At 33.2% G+C, this 18,084-nt stretch overlaps 3 protein-coding genes across 7 annotated transcripts; 2 read left to right on the top strand and 1 right to left on the bottom strand.

Annotated features, from left to right (window-relative positions):
- The first annotated feature begins 2,334 nt into the window (after positions 1-2,334).
- LOC146952181 (uncharacterized) lies at positions 2,335-4,796 on the top strand. 5 transcript variants are annotated; one of them, XM_085741096.1, is made up of 3 exons: positions 2,335-3,556; positions 3,695-3,736; positions 4,268-4,796. In XM_085741096.1, the coding sequence occupies exons 1-2, from the start codon at positions 2,421-2,423 to the stop codon at positions 3,702-3,704; spliced, it is 1,146 nt and encodes a 381-aa protein (XP_085597222.1). In that variant the 5' UTR covers positions 2,335-2,420; the 3' UTR covers positions 3,705-3,736; positions 4,268-4,796. The 5 variants fall into 5 exon arrangements, with proteins under 5 accessions (XP_085597222.1, XP_085597221.1, XP_085597220.1 ...); XM_085741095.1 differs by having other exon boundaries at positions 3,692-3,736; positions 4,533-4,796; XM_085741094.1 differs by having other exon boundaries at positions 3,692-3,736.
- Positions 4,797-5,728: 932 nt separating this feature from the next.
- On the bottom strand, positions 5,729-9,764 carry LOC146952180 (putative pectin methylesterase CGR2). Its single transcript, XM_085741099.1, has 7 exons — positions 9,623-9,764; positions 9,397-9,518; positions 9,245-9,284; positions 8,989-9,030; positions 7,079-7,453; positions 6,377-6,432; positions 5,729-6,218 (listed from the first exon to the last, which is right to left on the bottom strand). Exons 2-7 carry the CDS (start codon positions 9,487-9,489, stop codon positions 6,066-6,068), a joined length of 759 nt encoding a protein of 252 aa, XP_085597225.1. The 5' UTR covers positions 9,490-9,518; positions 9,623-9,764; the 3' UTR covers positions 5,729-6,065.
- Positions 9,765-10,806: 1,042 nt separating this feature from the next.
- LOC146952179 (uncharacterized) lies at positions 10,807-15,220 on the top strand. The gene is made up of 6 exons (XM_085741092.1): positions 10,807-11,073; positions 11,603-11,710; positions 12,373-12,617; positions 13,636-13,672; positions 14,657-14,714; positions 14,802-15,220. The coding sequence occupies exons 1-6, from the start codon at positions 10,957-10,959 to the stop codon at positions 14,879-14,881; spliced, it is 645 nt and encodes a 214-aa protein (XP_085597218.1). The 5' UTR covers positions 10,807-10,956; the 3' UTR covers positions 14,882-15,220.
- The last annotated feature ends 2,864 nt before the right edge of the window (positions 15,221-18,084 follow it).

The following is an 18,084-nucleotide window of genomic DNA, read 5'->3' as shown; positions in this document are numbered from 1 at the left end:
TATGCGTCTTCAAGATAACGGTGTTCCGTGCACGGATAGCTGCCCTTATGAAAATGATTGGCATATTTTCATTGGGTGTGAAGAAGCAAAAAAGGTTTGGCGAACAGCAGGATTGTGGGAGTTTATTAAAGACACTGTCGATGCTGCTGCAAGTTTTGCAGATTGTTTTTTCTCTTTACTGTGCAGGTTATCTAGTGCAGAAAGTATGGATGTGGCTGTGATGCTTTGGTATGGCGTCGTCGGAATGACAAAGTATGGGACGGTGAATTAAAGCCAATCAACATAGCGATACAGCTTGCTCGCGAGGCGCTCTTTCAATGGCAAGAAGTTAGGAAAAGATTTGCTGAACCTGTGCAAAATCAGCAGCAACAAGTAGCAATTTGGCAGCCACCAGATGGGGAGTTTGTTAAATGCAACGTGGACGCAGCCATGTTCGAGGAGGAAAACTGTTTTGGGATTGGTATGTGTATTCGGAATCATCGAGGTCTGTTCGTAAAGGCAGCCACAATCTGGTATGAAGGCAAACCTCTCCCACAAGAAGCGGAAGCAGTTGGATTGCGTGATGCCATCTCTTGGCTTGGCAGATTAGGACTGTCAAAGGTGCTTATAGAACTAGATTGCAAACTAGTGGTTGATAGCATTTTTTATAGGAATAGCAATCAAACGGAGTTTGGTAGTATCATATCCGAATGCCAGTCGCTTTTAAAACATTATCCAAACTTTAAGATAAGTTTTGTTAGGAGACAAGCTAATTTTGTCGCTCATACGTTAGCTAGGGTGTCTAGATTGAATGCTCGTCACCAAGAGTTGGATTTGATTCCATCTTGTATTGAAACTATTGTGAGAAATGAAATAATATGAGTTTTTGATTGTAAAAAAAAAAAAAAAAAAGTTTTCCTTTTGAGGAACTAAAAACAAGTGCTTACTAAACAAGTTTTGTTTTTGAGGAACTAAAACATTGGTGACGAGGAATTTAAAATTTAGATATTCAATCCTTCATGGATCCAATATATGACAACAATCATTCAATTTTGCGTTGTTGAAACGTGGCAATTTTTTTAAGGCTTCGAAGCATTATACTAATGTAACTATGTGGTTGCATGCTAGGAAATAATCTAGTTTCAATTATATGTGCAAATAAAATCCACAACATACGCGATTACAAAATTTTCTATATATAATTTTTTTAATAGAAACATTATTTTAATACTGATAATTTCATTTAATATTTTTAAACATTTTATAATATTAACAATGTAATTATTTTTTTGGATAAATACAACAGAAATCTTTTAAGTTATTTAATTGTAACAATTTGAGTCCTCGTGAGTTTACCTCAGTTGGTTGAACAATGCATAAAATATGCAAGGTCCGGAGTTCAAACCCCGGCCACTACAAAAAAAAAATTGTAACAATTTGATCCTTTGATCCTTTAAGTTTTTTGATCCTTTGATCCTTTAAGTTTTTTCCGTACCACTTAGGTCCTTTAAGTTAATTAATTGTAACAAGTAAGTTTTTTCAATACCAATAGAATTCTTTTAACTTATTTAAACGTAACAATTTGAGAGATTTTAGATTTTAAAAATGTAAGTTATTTGTAGTCTAAAAGTTTCAATTAAATAAAATAAAGGATCTAAGTGTTACGAAAAATACTTTAGAGACTAACTTATTACAATTAATTAACTTAAAGGATCTAAATGATACAATTAAAAAATAAAAATAAAAATTGTCGTATCCGGGGTTTGAACCTGAGACATTGCATATATTATGCATTGTCCTTACCAATTGAGTTAAGATCATGACAACACTTAAAAAATTAATTTGTTACAATTAAATAATTTAAACGACCTAAAGTATAATTTTTTTTTTACAAGCTAAAGTATAATCCTTTTTTACCAGCTTATTTAGTTTTTTTTGTTTGTTTATGTATTTGATAAAAATAGAACTGTTTTTTTACAAGCTAAAGTATAATACTTTTTTACCGGTTTATTTAGTTTTTTTTTGTTTGTGTATTTAATAAAAATAGAACTGTTTTTTTTTTTTACAAGCAAAAGTATACTACGTTTTTACCAGCTTATTTAGTTTTTTTGTTTGTTTGTGTATTTGATAAAAATAGACTGGTAGGAGTAGGACAATCATGCAATCTAGTGTTTGCTTAGAGTAAGATGTACTTTTGAGTTATAGAAGCGTGTTTGAGGGAGAAAACAAGTACAAGGTAAAGCTAAACTTGGAACTGAATCTGAACACAACTGAAAAGTAAAAAGGATACTTTGGTCATTCTCCAAACCCTTATCTCTGACTATAAATTAAATCGACTGGGAAGTGATGACGACTAAAGTGTTCTCTGAAAAACACAATCTGCGGCTAGCATAGATTTGGTTAAAGCTTTATCGCTTCTGCGTTTGTGCTGTGCTGCAACTATGTTGTCAAGGTTAATCAGAAATGCTACTGCTGCTGCCTCTGTTATTTCCAATAACAACAAGAAGTTTCATTCTGTTTGTCGTATCGTCTCCTCAGATGCGGTTCCTAAGACAAGTAAGTCGTGTGATTATGTTCCTAGCGATTGTTTTATAGAATCATGCAAGAGTTGGCCAACTGCTGTTAATTTGTTTGAATCCAAGCTCTCTCAGGGTGTCTATCCCATATCCCATTATAACTTTATTTTATCTTCCCTTCTTCAATTGGGATGGCACAAAACTGTTCTTTCCCTTGCTCAACAATTGGAGGAGAAATCTTCCGAATCATATGTTTTCCCAGACATTCATACCTGGAAAATCCTCATAAGGTGCCACTGTGTCAATGGTAACATGTCTTCTGCCATCTCTCTGTTACATAATATCATCGACTCCGGCCATCAACCTTGTACTAAAACTTTGAATCATATTTTCGATGGTTTTTGCCGCATAGGCGAGATTCACAGAGAAGGAATCCGCTTTTACAACGACATCGTACTAAAGAATGGTTTTCAGCTGAACCATTCTAGTTATAATATACTAATCGGAGAATTATGTGAGATAGGGGAATCCCAAATAGCCATCCATTTGTTTAGACATGCACTACAGATTGACCCAGTAGATTCTGGTTTTATTCTCACATGTTTGTTCAACGAAATCATATCCAGGCTCTGCAAAGATAGACTTGTAAACCAAGCATATGATTTGTATTCTGAAATGTATCATGTTAGCAACATTAAGATTGAGGCTGTAACTTATCATCATCTCATCTATGGCTATTCCATCCTCGGTCAATTTAAACAAGCAATTGCCTTGTTTAAAGAATTGAAGGCATCTCTACCAAAAAAAGGATTCAAGGCATCAATCACCATCCCTCCTACTCCTCCCACTGAAAGAGAGGTCAAATCTGCTAAAACTGCAGTCGCTGTGATGATAAAAGGCGGTGTCAAACCTAACATTGCAAGTTATCACTCTGTTGCTGATGGAATATACAATTTTGGATCACGAAGACTTATGAATAAGATTGCACAAAAGATGGAAACATTGCGGCTGCTTCCTAATTATAGGCTTGGCCAACGTTGGCGTTGCTACGATTCAATTCTGTAAGTTAGTCGTTTAAGTCACTTGTTCAAAATTGAGATGAGATGTTCAGAATTTCTCTATTTCTTAAGGATAATAGTTTCAGCCATATAATTTATTCCATACCTCTTCTGATTATATATCTACTGGATGGACAGCAGCACATTATGAGCCTTAAATGGGTCTTCATGCATTGAAATATGGTGAGCAACACAAATTACATTTTACCTGTGTAGCACCGACACATATAGTTATATTTGATTACTTCTATTTTCTTAAGTTATTACTGGTGTTCGTCCATGTGTACGCGTCTATATCAGTGATTCAAAGCTTTTGACCACCAAGAATGCCTGAAAATAGGGACTTCATAGCCAGTTTCACATCACAAATTAATAGTTGGGAAGCGAACTTAATATTTTGATGCAAAAAATTAAGTATGGATAGCAAAATCGCAATCATTGTTAGGATTTTTCATAAATATTTGACTCCTAAACCTTCTCAGTAATTTGGCCATCTAGTTACACTTTAGAACAACCAAAATTTACATCAAAACATGAGTTTTATCATAATGTATTATGCTGAAATTTAAGGTATTGTATACATTCCTCATGGCACTTTGAGCTTATTTTTCTTAGTTCTTAGTTTTATGGTAAAATAGAGGGGTTGGTTTGTTTTTGAGGACCAACTCTACCTTGTTTATGATGACATTACATGTCTAACCACAACCTTGACAGAATCCTATTGAAGGAAGAGCCTCTTGGCTGGTTAAGTCGTGGGAAAATTACAAGAGGGTTGTTTAGCTGATGCATTGTATTTTATGCATGTACAATTAGAAACTCAAATCATTCATAGGGATGTTAAAGCTAGGTATGTAATGCTTGATTCAAATTATAATGCTCGGATGGGTGGGTTTCGGCTTGGCATGGTAGCTAGAGCATGAGCTTGATCACTATGAAAAATTCTCAACAAGAAAAGCATCAACGATAATTGATCATTCAGGTTGGCTGAGACAACAAGCATTAGTGGCACAATTGGCTTGGGAATGAAGTAAAGCGATATCCATAATAAAAGTGTCGAATATCAAAGTGGAGATGCTTTCAAAAGAATTGGAAATGTTGCCAATGTTCGATGATCTGTTTTTTATGTAATGATCTAATTGCATTTCATTGTGCTTGTAATTGGATAGTACATCTTGTGATGTTTTTGGTTGATGACCAATTACCATTAATAAAATCAATTCATTTTATCTTTCTAAAAGAAAAATAGTACAAGAGTTACCGCACGAGTACTAAAAATACTAAATTAGTAAAAATACTAAAAGTACATTCCATTATAGCCTAGACATGTTTTGACATGAAAATCAACTTTCATGGCTTACTAAAACAAGTTTTCCTTTTGAGGAACTAAAAACAAGTGCTTACTAAACAATTTTTTTTTTTTCAGGAACTAAAACATCGGTGATGAGGAATTTAAAATTTAGATATTCAATCCTTCATGTATCCAATATATGACAACAATCATTCAATTTTGTGTTGTTGAAACGTGGCAATTTTTTTAAGGCTTCGAAGCATTATACTAATGTAACTATGTGGTTGCATGCTAGGAAGTAATTCTAGTTTCAATTATAAGGAACGCATGAGACTACGAGGCAAACAAAAATCTGAATTCTATAGTTGTAAATTACCCTTGAAATTTCATTCGTTGTATTCTCTCTGTTTAGAATTCTATAGTTGTAAATTACCCTTGAAATTTCATTCGTTGTATTCTCTCTGTTTAAACTGAACTCACTACAACTTCATAGGTCACCGAATCCAATTCTTACTTTAGGGTTCTTGAGTTAAGAATCGTGTGTTCTCGGTTTTATCCCTAATATCCAAAGGTGTGTTCTCGGTTTTATCCCTAATATCCAAAGGTCACGCTAAGAAAATGATGAAATATGAAAGAAAAATAGTTTGAAAAAAAAAATAAGATGAGAAAGAACCATTAGAGTTCACTATTTTAAATTACGTCTATGTATAGAAATGTAACCGTTCACTTATTTATTTCAAACCTAAGTCTATTGAAAACAAAATTTAACCATGAAAAATCCGAAAATATCATCCTTCCCCAGCTTTTGCTCTTTCAAGTGTTACTGTGTATAATCTATAGATTGAAAATAGATCACATTATTTCCTCATATAACAACAGCAATGGAGTAGAACAAATATAACAATATTTAATTTATATTTCAAGAACAAAAAAAGATGAGTATCACTTCAGTACAACAGCCACTGCCACTTAAATTATAGATCACCTAATTCAACTTATAATGTAGTTAAATACCAAATCGTTATGTCCTTTGCCGCTAAGAATTGGTATTTCAAAGAATAAATTTCTATTTCAAGCAACAACAAAAGTGATACACCATCTATGGCGAATATTTATCAATGAATTAAATTATCTTTATAGAAGATTATAGAAGAAAATGTTTTAGATGAAAATGAAGCAGCAACTATCAGTGCCGCAATGCTACTCAATTTATCAACTCACAAATCAATGGAGTGACTTCAAGTGGAATATCTGGCATTTTGGAACATAAGAATTCTGTGTTGAAGCTTGTTCAAACTTCTTATTAACAGCTTCATTCTCCTCTAAGTTACTTTGAAGGAAAAACTTGACCCACCAGGATCCACTCCTCATCTTAGCCTGAAGCAAAAAGGAATCAGTTAATTTTTTATTACTAATTTAAAATGAATTGATGATTGTAGAGCGAAAATATCCTCTGCTTCAAAAAGGTTGAAGGTCTAAATCGAGGGTCTATGACAAAAGCATAGATAACAAAGCATTATGTAAAATCCACTCACCGCTCTTCCAAATTTAGAAACATCTGCTACCTTGGCCTTCTGATTAGTTGGAAAACCTTCATTTGAAGAGATGATTATCAGATGTCAGTGACAGGTTCAAAATATTATTGACTACTAACTATTAAGACAGTCTTTAGACTACCAACATCAGCAGTATATAAAAAGATCAAGCCTCAAACACACTACTTCAAATAGAGCACTTCTGCTCTTGAAATCGTTGAGATTTAAAAAAGAAAAATTGTAAACGTTAAAAATTGAGTACTTTAAATGCGTAGAAAATGAAATTTTAATGCAATTCAATGCTTAAATCTTTAACCACCTTTGATCCTTAACAGGTGCAATTTTCCCAAAAAATATCTAATCATCCTTTATCTAAATTCTAATTCAACAACCATGCCTTTGAAGTTTGAACTAACTGCTAGTTGGTATAAGCTATATTAATCAGTACACTGTTGAGCTCTATCAAAAACCGAACTCAGCTGAAAAAAATTATAAATTCCTCTAGTGCTTCTGCATCAAAGTAATTCTGGAGAAACATAGTTTTAACATAAATGGTAATGAATTCCTATAACCTTTTCCCACTTGGGGTTGTAAGTTGTAACCCTAATAAACTTAATGCAAGTTTCATGTTAAGGAAATCTCTTTGCACAGAAAAATAAAGTTTACTCAGATGGGAATCAAAATTCCATGAAATGCACTTACCAGTAAATATCACTAAACCATCAGCTGATACCCTCACCAAATCAGGAAGAGTTTTATTGAGGTATCTGGGGGAAAGGTAATCCAGAGTATCTGAAACAATTACAAGAGAGAAAGATTTTGGCCTATATGGAAGAGGAAACTTGATATCAGCGACACGCACATTGCCTCTACGGATTTGTGCTTTGCAATGACTATCAGCATCCTCTATATCATATGGTTCTATACCCCAGGCTTCGGTTTCATCTTCCTTTTGCAATTTAGAGACCACATAACAAGTGTCTGGACCAACATGCAAAACTTTATGCATGCTATCTCCATATGCTTTCTGTAAAACAGGAATTGCTCGTTGGACCTCTCCACTGCACAAATAATCACCTGCATCAACAAGTTATCTGTATTATTACAAAATATATGGAACCTACTTGAACCGCAAGCTAACTGCTACTAGATATAGCTAATTGTTGATGTATATACAAACGAACAAAATGTTAATGACAGAGAACAAAGGGAAGAAAACTACCAATAAGTCATTGTGTTGGATGAATGGAGAACAAAGGGAAAGATGCTTTACATAAAGACGCAACTAGTTTGGTAGTTTTATCAAATGAGGCATTAACATGTGATCCTACATCCTATCCCTACCCTTATCCATTTTTATTAACATCTCAAAGCTACCTCCCTTCCACCCCCAACTCCAGTGGATTTTAAACATCCAAACAAAGAGAAAGAAACCAAACCTCTCATTATGTTCATTTCTCAGTTTTCAAAGATTTCAGAGAATATGTCCGTTTCTGATTTATGGTAACCATACGCAATATTTAACGATTTCAAAGAATGTATGTTGGCAATGATTTGACAAAGCTCTGTCTTCCCATTTTCTAGATCTTAGTCTTTATTTTGGATCAATAATTGGGTACTTATCGTGACCATAAAATTTACCAAGTACAATAATGAACCTAAATATATAGACATCACAGACACAAATTGGTTTAGGCGTCACACAATTCTAGAACACAAAATTAAACACCGTTATTTGAAAACATAGTTTGTATGCCCTCTTAGCCAAGTTTTCTTTAGTGAAGAATTCTTTTACTGGCGAGTGAGGACTTCCGCTGCTAAGTTTCCTATCACTCCATTTTTTCTCTTGAAGCAAACAGGAGAAAACTCCAAATTCCTCCCAGTTTCTCTCGTATCAAACAATGTGTTAGCGAATAAAATAAACAGAGAAGTCTTAATTATGCTATGGATTCTAGGCAGCACTAAGCATCAAATGGACCCAGAAAGAAATAAGCATCACTGTAGTTTGTTCTAACATACTGTCTTAAATTTTTATCATAAGTACCACAAAGCACCGCATTTGATGCAGCAATCTCAATCACATGCAGATATCAGATGAGAAATGCATCACAAATTGTAAGTGACAAAGGTTCTGCACGTTCACATACAGATACACGACCTAGGGTTGTTGTATAATACTTTGTTCCGATCTCAAGTCCATTACACCGCATTGTCGAGATATTGTCCGCTTTGGGCCTTTGTGTGAGCCCTCGCGTTTTTGTCTGAAGTAAATGACATCTCATTGGGTTTAAGAGTGTAGGTATTATTCATAAACTAATCTTAGCCTCGATTGCCAAACAATGCAAGACTTTTTGGCGAATTGGAACAGATTTCAAATTGGAAATTCATAATGGGGATAATTAATTAACTAGTTACAGTTACAACCAATCAAAAACAATATATTATACTACATAACTATTGCATATACCAAATAAGACACAAGTTACAGCCAATAAAAAATGGCATAATTATTACATACCAAATAAAAAACAACCAAAATAGAAATAATTGAAAATTGAAGGTGAAACAAATCATAAATCAGCATTAAAGAAAATAAATAAATAAAAAAGTACCTTCAACCCTGCTAACAGAATCTAAACGGCCTCCAAGTCCACCTATATGTAACAAAACACAGCTTAATCACCACTTCACATAATATACAAAATACCACAAAAGAACTATGAATCACTCACGACACCGATAGTTATTTGAAAGAAAAAAAAAATACATAATTGAATGTAATCACATGTGTCAGTGTGTGTGTCTAACACATAATATTCATATATATTAAATTGAAGCAAGAAAGAATAAGAGGAATTCAATTAAAACCTGAGCCCCTGTACAAGTAACCAATGAGAAACAAGCCTCCCTACATTACAAAAACAAAATTAATCAGATTGATTGATTAATTAAGCTAATGACGATGTAAATCTAAATGAATGAATGAATTATGAATGAATAATAAGGAAATAAATTCTGACCACAATTATAAGGCCAATTGACAAAACTGGAGAAGATTTGGATTTGGTATCACCGAATCTTCTAGAAGAAGTTCCAGGTCTCCTCGACATCATAACTCGATTTTACAAAATTGAGTATTGATCTGAAATATCAGAATTCGTAATGTTTATATCACATTTAAAGCTATATATATGAAAACGCGTAAGAAAAAGAGAGAGAAATAGATCTGGAATGATTGATTATTACCAGTGAAAAGAAGAGTGTTATTGAAATTGCATTATTATTATGAACTGAAGAAAGTTAGATCTGAATTAAAGGAGAGAATAGGAAAGAGAGAGAAAGTGAGTAACAGAGTGTGATATGTAATTGTCGCTATGATGATGAGAATGAGAAAAAAAGAAGATAGATGTAGATTTTGATGCTTAATTAACTAACAACTTGCTTCATTCAGTGACTGTCGGTTGGTAAATTTCCAATAATGCCCAACTGATGATTATCAATGGGCCAGATCTTACTTATTAATGGGCTTTTTGTACCCATTAGTGGCCCAACTAGTGTTGGGGAGTTCGGGGGAGCGTCGGAAGCGGCAATGAGTTAAACGTTCAGGTATATGGGTCATCTCTCTCTTACATATCCAACATTTCCTCTATTCCTAGTTGATCTCCCAAGTGTGAGTCACACACATCACTAGCCTGATCAGGGCTAAGATCCCACTCCCGCTCTCCGACCGAGCCTAATCAGGGCCCTGATACCAGTTGTTGGGACTTGGGAAGTCTGGGGAGCACCGAGAGTGACAACGAGTTAAACTTCCACGACCCTAAGAGACTTAGACACCACATCTCCATCCAAAACCTTAAAACATTAGGTATATGGGTCACATCTCTTATATATCCAACATTTCATCCATTCCTAGTCGATGTAGGACATAATGACTCACACTTGAGACCCAACCAAAGACGATGGTTGTTCAATAGATCCTTTAAAATTGTTCGTATTTTTGAAAAAGTTAATCGGAAGTTATGATCAAATTAGAATTTACACATAAAAAAAGTCGGTTAGGAGCTACAAAGATGAAAACAAAATTGAAGGATCTATTGAACAATTTTTAAATTGATATTTTTTTTTTCATGTTCAAATTAAAATCAAATCAAATCAAATCATCCCTCAAAAAATAAAATTAAAACCAAATAAATTAGGTTTTTAGGTACCATATTTAAAACCACATTTTTTTGTCCCTTATTTTAGAAATGTCAAATATTTTTTCAAGTACACAGAATTTTGGAGGGGTTTTTCAAGTACCTTCTCACATAAATGGGCTTTCTGTCGGCCCAATTAGGTCTCCCGCGTTGCCACGTCATATGAAGTGAAACCGAAAACAAATTTGTTTTCCTTTTTTGTTTTTTTAATTTAATTTAATGGCGAATGCAGTTAACGGGAATCTCATGCAGCAGAGGGAAAGAAGACGCAAATTGCGCCGATTATTCAAAAAGAGAAAGCATAGAAATTGAGAACATAGAGATAGTGGTTATTGGTTATAACTGAGATTTGATATAACTGAGATTGGTTGATTTTTTTCCTAAATGAAGGAAGACGAAGAAGGTGATGATAGAAAAATCAACGAAGAGAAAGTTCAAGAATTCAAGCTTTGGGGAATTTTCCTCTTTGGCTTAATTGGTGCTACCGCCACCACCTTCGCCGTGAGTTCTACGCCTTCTTTGTTCTTTTCATTTTCAATTTCTTATTCCATTTATTTCGTTTTCATTTTCATTTTTATTTTACGTCATTTTAGGATTTGCATCATCGATTTCATTCTAGTATCATCAAAACCTTTTATCATGAATGATAAGCGCTTATGTATAAGCTATTTCTATAACAAATCATGAAATACAGTTAAATTGTTTTCGTCTAAGTGATTCTCATAAGCTATCTTCGAGATCTTAGAAATTAAGCTGAAACATGTCATAAGTTGTTTTCATAAGTAGAAATTAAGCCGAAAACAGTTTGTGACATGTCATAAGTTGTTTTCATAAGTTCTGCCAAATGGTCTCACAAGTGTTTATGACAATAGATAAGCTCAAATAAGTCAATCCAAAGAGACTCTATATTCTGTTAACATGGGTTGTTAAGTTTTTATTTTCATTTTTTTGGATTTATCTTTCAAGTATTGTCAAGCGATGTGAATCACAATGAAACCGAGCATGCATGCTATTATTGAACTTTTTGTAGTTGTCCAGGTCGAAAGGCGGTTCTTTTCGATCAGCTTTTCAAGAAGAAGCGTGGAAAAGGTACAATAAGCGATTGCAAGAGGAGTACGAGGAAGAGGCTGAAAGAGTGGTGAGTTTTTATTGTTATTGTGATCTTTGTGAGTTTTTACTTCTGACCTGATTTTATTGTTGTTGTGGTCGTTGTCAAAGTTACTGTTACTAGATGAAAATTGACACTGCCGTCTAAAAATAACGTAACATCGAAGATATCATGTGATCTTTGAAAATGGGAGGAAACCTTTTGTGACAAAGCAAATTTTGATGCAATCTCTATTAGTTGATTCTAGGAATTGGATTCCCCATTGTAACTGCGTGTCACAGCTCAGACGTATGATCTAGATCGACGGTTGAGATTGTTTCACTGCATGAAACTGATTGTGTGATTTGAACATTCCGAACTTAAATCAACGGTTGAGATGAACTACCACATGAAACTAGGTGATTTCAAACTGCAGGAGATATCGATTCGTTGATTGCAGTAAGCTGCAAAGAAGTGGTATTTTTTGTTGCTTAGATGTTTCATTGCTTGGTTAGTGCTAGGCGATTTTTGTCTTGTGCCTTATGATAGTCACTTCACTTATAATTGCAATAAGCCACGTGTAATAGTCACTTATGATAAGTCACTTACGATAAGCCATTTATGATTAGTCACATATAATATTTATTATAAGCCACAAATGATAGTCACTTCTGATAAGTCGTTTAGGTAATGTTTCTATCTTCTCTTTATAGGAAAGAATAAGGCAAATGCAAAGTGTGTTTAATAGAGAAAGGGAGAAGACGTTTAGAAGAAAATACGAGAATTGGAAGGAAAATGGTTCTGGCACAAATCATCACCATTTCCAAAGAGATGATTGGTATTCGAAAGCTGAACAAACCTTTAGAGACCAATGGAAAAATCACCGAGACACCCCAAGGGAAAATGGAAGCATAAATTATTCATTAACACACCACTACACGGTTTTGGGTCTTGACAGGTACTCACAGAAATCTGCTGTTATTTTTAATAGTGTCTTGTATCAGCGACAATTATATCAGAATGCTAAAATATAGGTTATATTCAATATTTTCAACTTTTTTTTTAAATTCAAAATGATTTAATTTTGATCCTGTAAAGAATAAAAAAATTTACACATTCAGAAGACCATGTTGTTGCACTTGTTTAAAGATGTGTTTAAAGATTCTGCATTATGTAAAACCTTAATTGCTACAATGATCTGAACTTGTCTGCTGAGAGCATATGACCTGAAAATGTGTTATAAGTGGGAGACATCATCCCTAGAACAATCCAGTTATGTAAGAATGAGTTAGGCTAAATATAAAAGCATAATATGGTACAAGAGTCTATTCAAGATCCCTTGGGACAGACATTATATCAGGCACTCAGGTTGGGGCCAACAACGTCGCCAAACTGACTTGTAAGGCGAGGGAGGCCCGCCACTTTATAAGCATATTTGCAGACCATATCTCACTCAATGTAGGCTTCTCAGTAAATGTGATTTGATAGATATCGTGTGTGTGTGTGTGTGTGTATCACGTTGAGTAGTAGAAAATGTTCGATAACAATAACTTTTCTAAGTGGATATATTGTATGGTACATCTAGAAATAGATATCGTGTGTGTGTGTGTGTCACGTTGAGAAGTAGAAAATGTTCGATAAGAATAACTTTTCTAAGTGGATATATTGTATGGTACATCTAGAGGGTCAGCAATAACATATCTTAATTTGAAGCAGTATATGATTATGGCCCAATAAAAACCAAATGGTGGGACCCCTTCCCGGGCCCTGCGTATGCGGGAGCTTTAGTGCACCGGGTTGCCCTTTTTTTTTTTAAAAAAATGTGATTTTTGTCATATTTTCATAGCTGATATCATTGTTTGTGAACAGAAACCCCTTGCTTTAATCATATACCGTCTGCATCAAAAGTTAGCAATAGTATGCTTGTTCGCATTCATGATTAATAAATAAAGATTCCTTCTTTTGATTGATCTCAGGTCTAGAACAACACCATATACAGATGCTGAAATAAAGGTAATTGAAATTTCTCTTTTTAACACAATATCTTGGCATATTACTGGATGCTTTGTGACTATGATGATAGTTTTTTGTCTATTTCCCCTATCACCCTCTGTCATATTTATCATATGGCTAGCTTTGACACTTTTCGTTGATGTTATTTGAAGGATGGTATGCTTAGCACCATTATTATTTCTTAAATAAAAAACTAGTTTTGTACCGTTTTGTTGGACACTAGTTAAATAATTTGAAAACTATTGTTTGTATGATATGTGCTTGAGAAAAATTACAAGACTGCCACAAGATGTTTGTAAATTATACCAACTATTTTGATTGGCATTCGACAAAATCCTATGGTATGGTGCCAAATTACCTGTGAAATGCTCTAAAGTATAAAGGAGTTCATATCAAATATATTCAGCCTATACGGATGGATTGTGAGAAGTGTCACACATTTCTTTTCTTCTCCGTGATGTAACTCAGAAATGTAAATATGTGGGACCTGCGTATTTTTTTCACTCTTCTCAATTTATTTGCTGACTAAGTAGTAGAAGTTTCCCATTTCTCTTCTCTTTCTCTCTTGTGTTACACTCTGCCATTTATATAAAACCGGTCAAAGGGTACAAGATATTGATGATGGGGGCAATAAATAGTCCGTAGGCTTGGAAGTTTTGTGGATGATTTTTCAATTGAGAGATATTTATAATACAATCTCTAACATACTTATTATGATTAGTGGGACTTGTATGAATTTCATTCAATAATAAAGAGTACAATGCTACTAATTTTATTTTTCTACAACAATAGATTTGCAGCAATGATCTACTTTAAGTTTATACCTTTTTACCTTGATTTTCTGTAATACTTACTACGCGTGATTATTTATATACATTGCTATACAATAATTATTTTGTTATTTATTCGTTGCTTTGACCTTTCTTTCATTTTCGGTAATACTTAGTTTCATTTTACAATATTTTATTCTTATCTCTTTCACAGACAGCATTTAGGACGAAGGCAAAGCAGTATCATCCTGATCAGAACCAAAAGGATAAAGGTAGGTCTTGTCTAGATATCTGAAGATCTTGTCATCTTAAATTGTGTCATTATTACATAATGATTCATGGATGTGAAAATGTGACAGAGGCTGCTGAAGCTAAGTTCAAAGAAGTAATGGATTCATATGAGGCCATACAACAAGAAAGAAAGAATCATAGTCTGTAATTGCAACCTTGCCTGATAATCCATGGGCCCTGAAGGATGCTATGTATTGAAAATAAGCATAATTTTTGAGGTTGTGGCTAAGGTTGATGTAGTCCACTGGTATGCTGAAAACCAAGGAAAACCTTAATTTTGGGTATTTATTACACAATAGTGGTGTTGTATCACAATGGTGTTGTTATCATAGGAGCCATTGATTTTTATGTCGGGAACTCATAAAACAGCAGCCTAATGTGTATTTAGGTATGAAACAAATGGTTGAATTATTACTATAATTTTATTTGATTATTTTTGAAATGGCAAAAATAGCCCAACGACAAAGAAATCAGTTTGTATAAGGAACTCGATTTGCGTTGACTGTTACATTTTTTAATTTGCATTGACTGTAAGATCTTGAAAATGAGTTATCATAATTTTCAAACAAGTGAAATGCTTCTATAAAAAAACGAGGGAAATGCTCTTCTGCTTAAGTTAAATATCGACGGACCTCAATTTTTGTTTTGTTGTCATTAGTTGCCTTTGCAACTAGGTTTAAAATTGTAAATTATTTCATAATTTGTAATTTAGGATGTTCGTAGTTTGGTTTCTTTACTAACAAGTTTTAGTTACTATGCTCATAATTTGTTTCTTAAGTTTGATTCAATAACTAATATGTTGCTGATTGTAATCTTACTTGGAAATTGGAATATAGTATGTTGTAACAAAGATTGAATTGGATAGGATGATGCCTCGTGGGTTGTAGGACCTGACTCAAATTAGTTGCAAATAAACAAATTCCGGAACACTTGTGTTCATATTATAGCAAGCAATTCCTCTTATATGATCCAATTTGCATCTTTGTGCTCAGACTTCCAAAATGCATATGCTCATTAAATTATCATATATTAGAACCCATAAATCATAATGTCTTGAAAAATGAAGGTAAAGATTGCGTTTCTTATTGCCAGTGGTAATTTCAAAAACCGAGTCAAGATCGATGATATACCTGCATGCGAAAAATTGTGATTACCATTAACAACTGGAAAAAGTTTCACCATTATTCACATTGTTGTCACATTCATCAGCACGATTGTCATTCGCCGCTGCTGCATATCGGTCTCATTAGGTTTAGAGCTGAACAGTCTTCACAGACCAGCACCTAAGTGTAATTTTTACATTATTTTCCAGAATTCGGAAAGAGATTTGCACTATCAAGTTAAGCTAGAAAATCCCAATCACTCATATTTTAAATTACATATCCCAAGCTTATAATAGATGGTATATGGATGAGGGACTTTTTGAACCCCCACCCTAGCTAGAAGCCATTGTATAGTTAAGTTAATGGGAACATGAGCAATTCAAAGTAACATTTTGTTAAAAGGAGCATTGTTTATATCTTTAGGCACCCTAAAAAAACACTCAAACAGTAGTTAATTAGCGTGCGTTGTCAAACTGTAGTTAACTATCGCTCATTACCTGTCAAGTCAGTTTTTTTCTGTGGTGTTCGGGGTTCGAACAAACCTTACATATATTATACATTGTCCTTACCAACTGAGCTAAACGACATGTTAAATCAGTTTAACTAATTTAAAAAGTGTTTAAGTTGATTTAAAAAGGTATATGAACGGTCATTAATTGTCATTTGAGGTATTTTGCCGTTAGTATAATTAAAAAGGTGTGTCTAAGGAAATATCACGTTTATGTCATGTAGTATATTAATTACACTAGCACGTTGGTACTAATTTGTTATTATTGATTGTGAGGGTTAGAAATAAATAAAACGTTTAAAATATTAAACCAAACTAATATAAAATTAATTGAAACTGTGATAATCAAAACAGCTAAAGATTCGAACAGAGAAAGGAAATTTGGAACGAAACCAGATCGAAGGAAAATTTTAGCATTTCTGAGGTAATGTCATTGTTGCCATACTTTTTCAATATCTTTCTATAAGTTTTCTCCCCTCATACACTATGCATAAGCATTCTTGAGAGTTTTTTTCCAATAAAACAAAGAAAACATTATTGAAAAGGTATAAAAGATCATCAACAAAGAGAAAAAGTTAACAGGAGAGATCGTACAATCTCCACCCAAACAAAATTAATAAATTGCTTGTTGATCTTTAGATAGGTGGTAAATATATTTTTTTTTTTATAGAAAAGAATTTAGGTAAGTTGAGTTTCGGAAACTCGCCTCAATTAGACCAAACTTTAAGGATCAACGAACAAATGTGCTTACAAATCACTCATGAAAATGATCATCGTGCTAATAGCGGGAGTTGAACCCACACCTTTATAGAGTGTCAGTCAACCCTTTATTAGCTGAGTCAATTTTCATTGACAATTCATAAAAAAATTATGCACATTAATTAACTAAATTAGAGACGTGACACAAACGAAAATTGAGTCTAGCAAAGATTAGGTTCTAACAACGTAGTGAAACTTTTAGAATTGTAGGTCAAGTTTCAAGTTGATCTCTTACCTAACTAATAGATATCAAATTGAAACTTTTAAAACATAGGACATCAAATGAAACTTTTAATAGACAAAATTGGCAAAAAAAAAAAATATAATTATTCCTAATAAGAACATTGGTTTTTATTTTTCAGGTAAGGTAAAAAAACAAGTTTTATAAAAATTAAAACTTGTTTGATTAGTTTGTTTCTAAACAAAAATTCAAAACTATTCTTCATTTGCTGTTTTAAAAATTAAAGAACCAAAAGAAATAATACTTATTTTAAAAAACGGATAATACTTATTTTTCTTGTTTGAGTCATGCTTGCGTCAAAAAAATGAACAAAACGTTTTTATATTATCTTCTAAAAACTGGAAAACGTGGTGTTTTCCACAACCCTTCATGGCTGAAATCATTATGGTTTTAAGGAAAATATTAGGTGTCTTTAGGACATTCTTTAAAAAAAAAAAAAAAACGTAACATTTATATAAAAACTCGTAAATTTATTACATTGATAAATATTTGACATGTATTTTTAAAACAAAATTTCATTTCATTTCATGTAATGGTATTTTCAAAATTAAGACAGATTAAGGTAGAATAGAACACTTGACTGATGAGTTTAAAATAGCTTATTTAAACTTATTTTATGATATAAGCACTTTCGTAAATGTTGAGAAGAGTTTAAGAAAATAACTAATGAAGTGTTCGCAAATTATATTCAATCTATGCGAAGTTTAGCCTTATTTTTTCTTCAATTATATTTTTTTTTT

Source organism: Medicago sativa, chromosome 1 (assembly GCF_051527215.1).
Source record: "Medicago sativa cultivar Bolivia chromosome 1, Bolivia_mono, whole genome shotgun sequence".
In the NCBI taxonomy this organism is placed as follows: domain Eukaryota; kingdom Viridiplantae; phylum Streptophyta; class Magnoliopsida; order Fabales; family Fabaceae; genus Medicago; species Medicago sativa.
Note: the sequence above shows the minus strand (reverse complement) of the source record. Positions and strands in the feature narration are given on the sequence as shown.

Excerpts from the sequence above, each read along its gene's own strand:
- LOC146952180 (XM_085741099.1), bottom strand. The coding sequence starts at position 9,489 with ATGATGTCGAGGAGACCTGGAACTTCTTCTAGAAGATTCGGTGATACC. Across the intron at positions 9,285-9,396 it reads CAATTGGCCTTATAATTGTG|GGAGGCTTGTTTCTCATTGG; the intron begins GTCAGAATTTAT and ends TTTGTAATGTAG. Across the intron at positions 6,433-7,078 it reads TGGTTTAGTGATATTTACTG|GTTTTCCAACTAATCAGAAG; the intron begins GTAAGTGCATTT and ends CTTCAAATGAAG.
- LOC146952179 (XM_085741092.1), top strand. The coding sequence starts at position 10,957 with ATGAAGGAAGACGAAGAAGGTGATGATAGAAAAATCAACGAAGAGAAA. Across the intron at positions 11,711-12,372 it reads AGGAAGAGGCTGAAAGAGTG|GAAAGAATAAGGCAAATGCA; the intron begins GTGAGTTTTTAT and ends TTCTCTTTATAG. Across the intron at positions 12,618-13,635 it reads ACGGTTTTGGGTCTTGACAG|GTCTAGAACAACACCATATA; the intron begins GTACTCACAGAA and ends GATTGATCTCAG.
- LOC146952181 (XM_085741093.1), top strand. The coding sequence starts at position 2,421 with ATGTTGTCAAGGTTAATCAGAAATGCTACTGCTGCTGCCTCTGTTATT. Across the intron at positions 3,557-4,267 it reads CGTTGCTACGATTCAATTCT|AATCCTATTGAAGGAAGAGC; the intron begins GTAAGTTAGTCG and ends CAACCTTGACAG.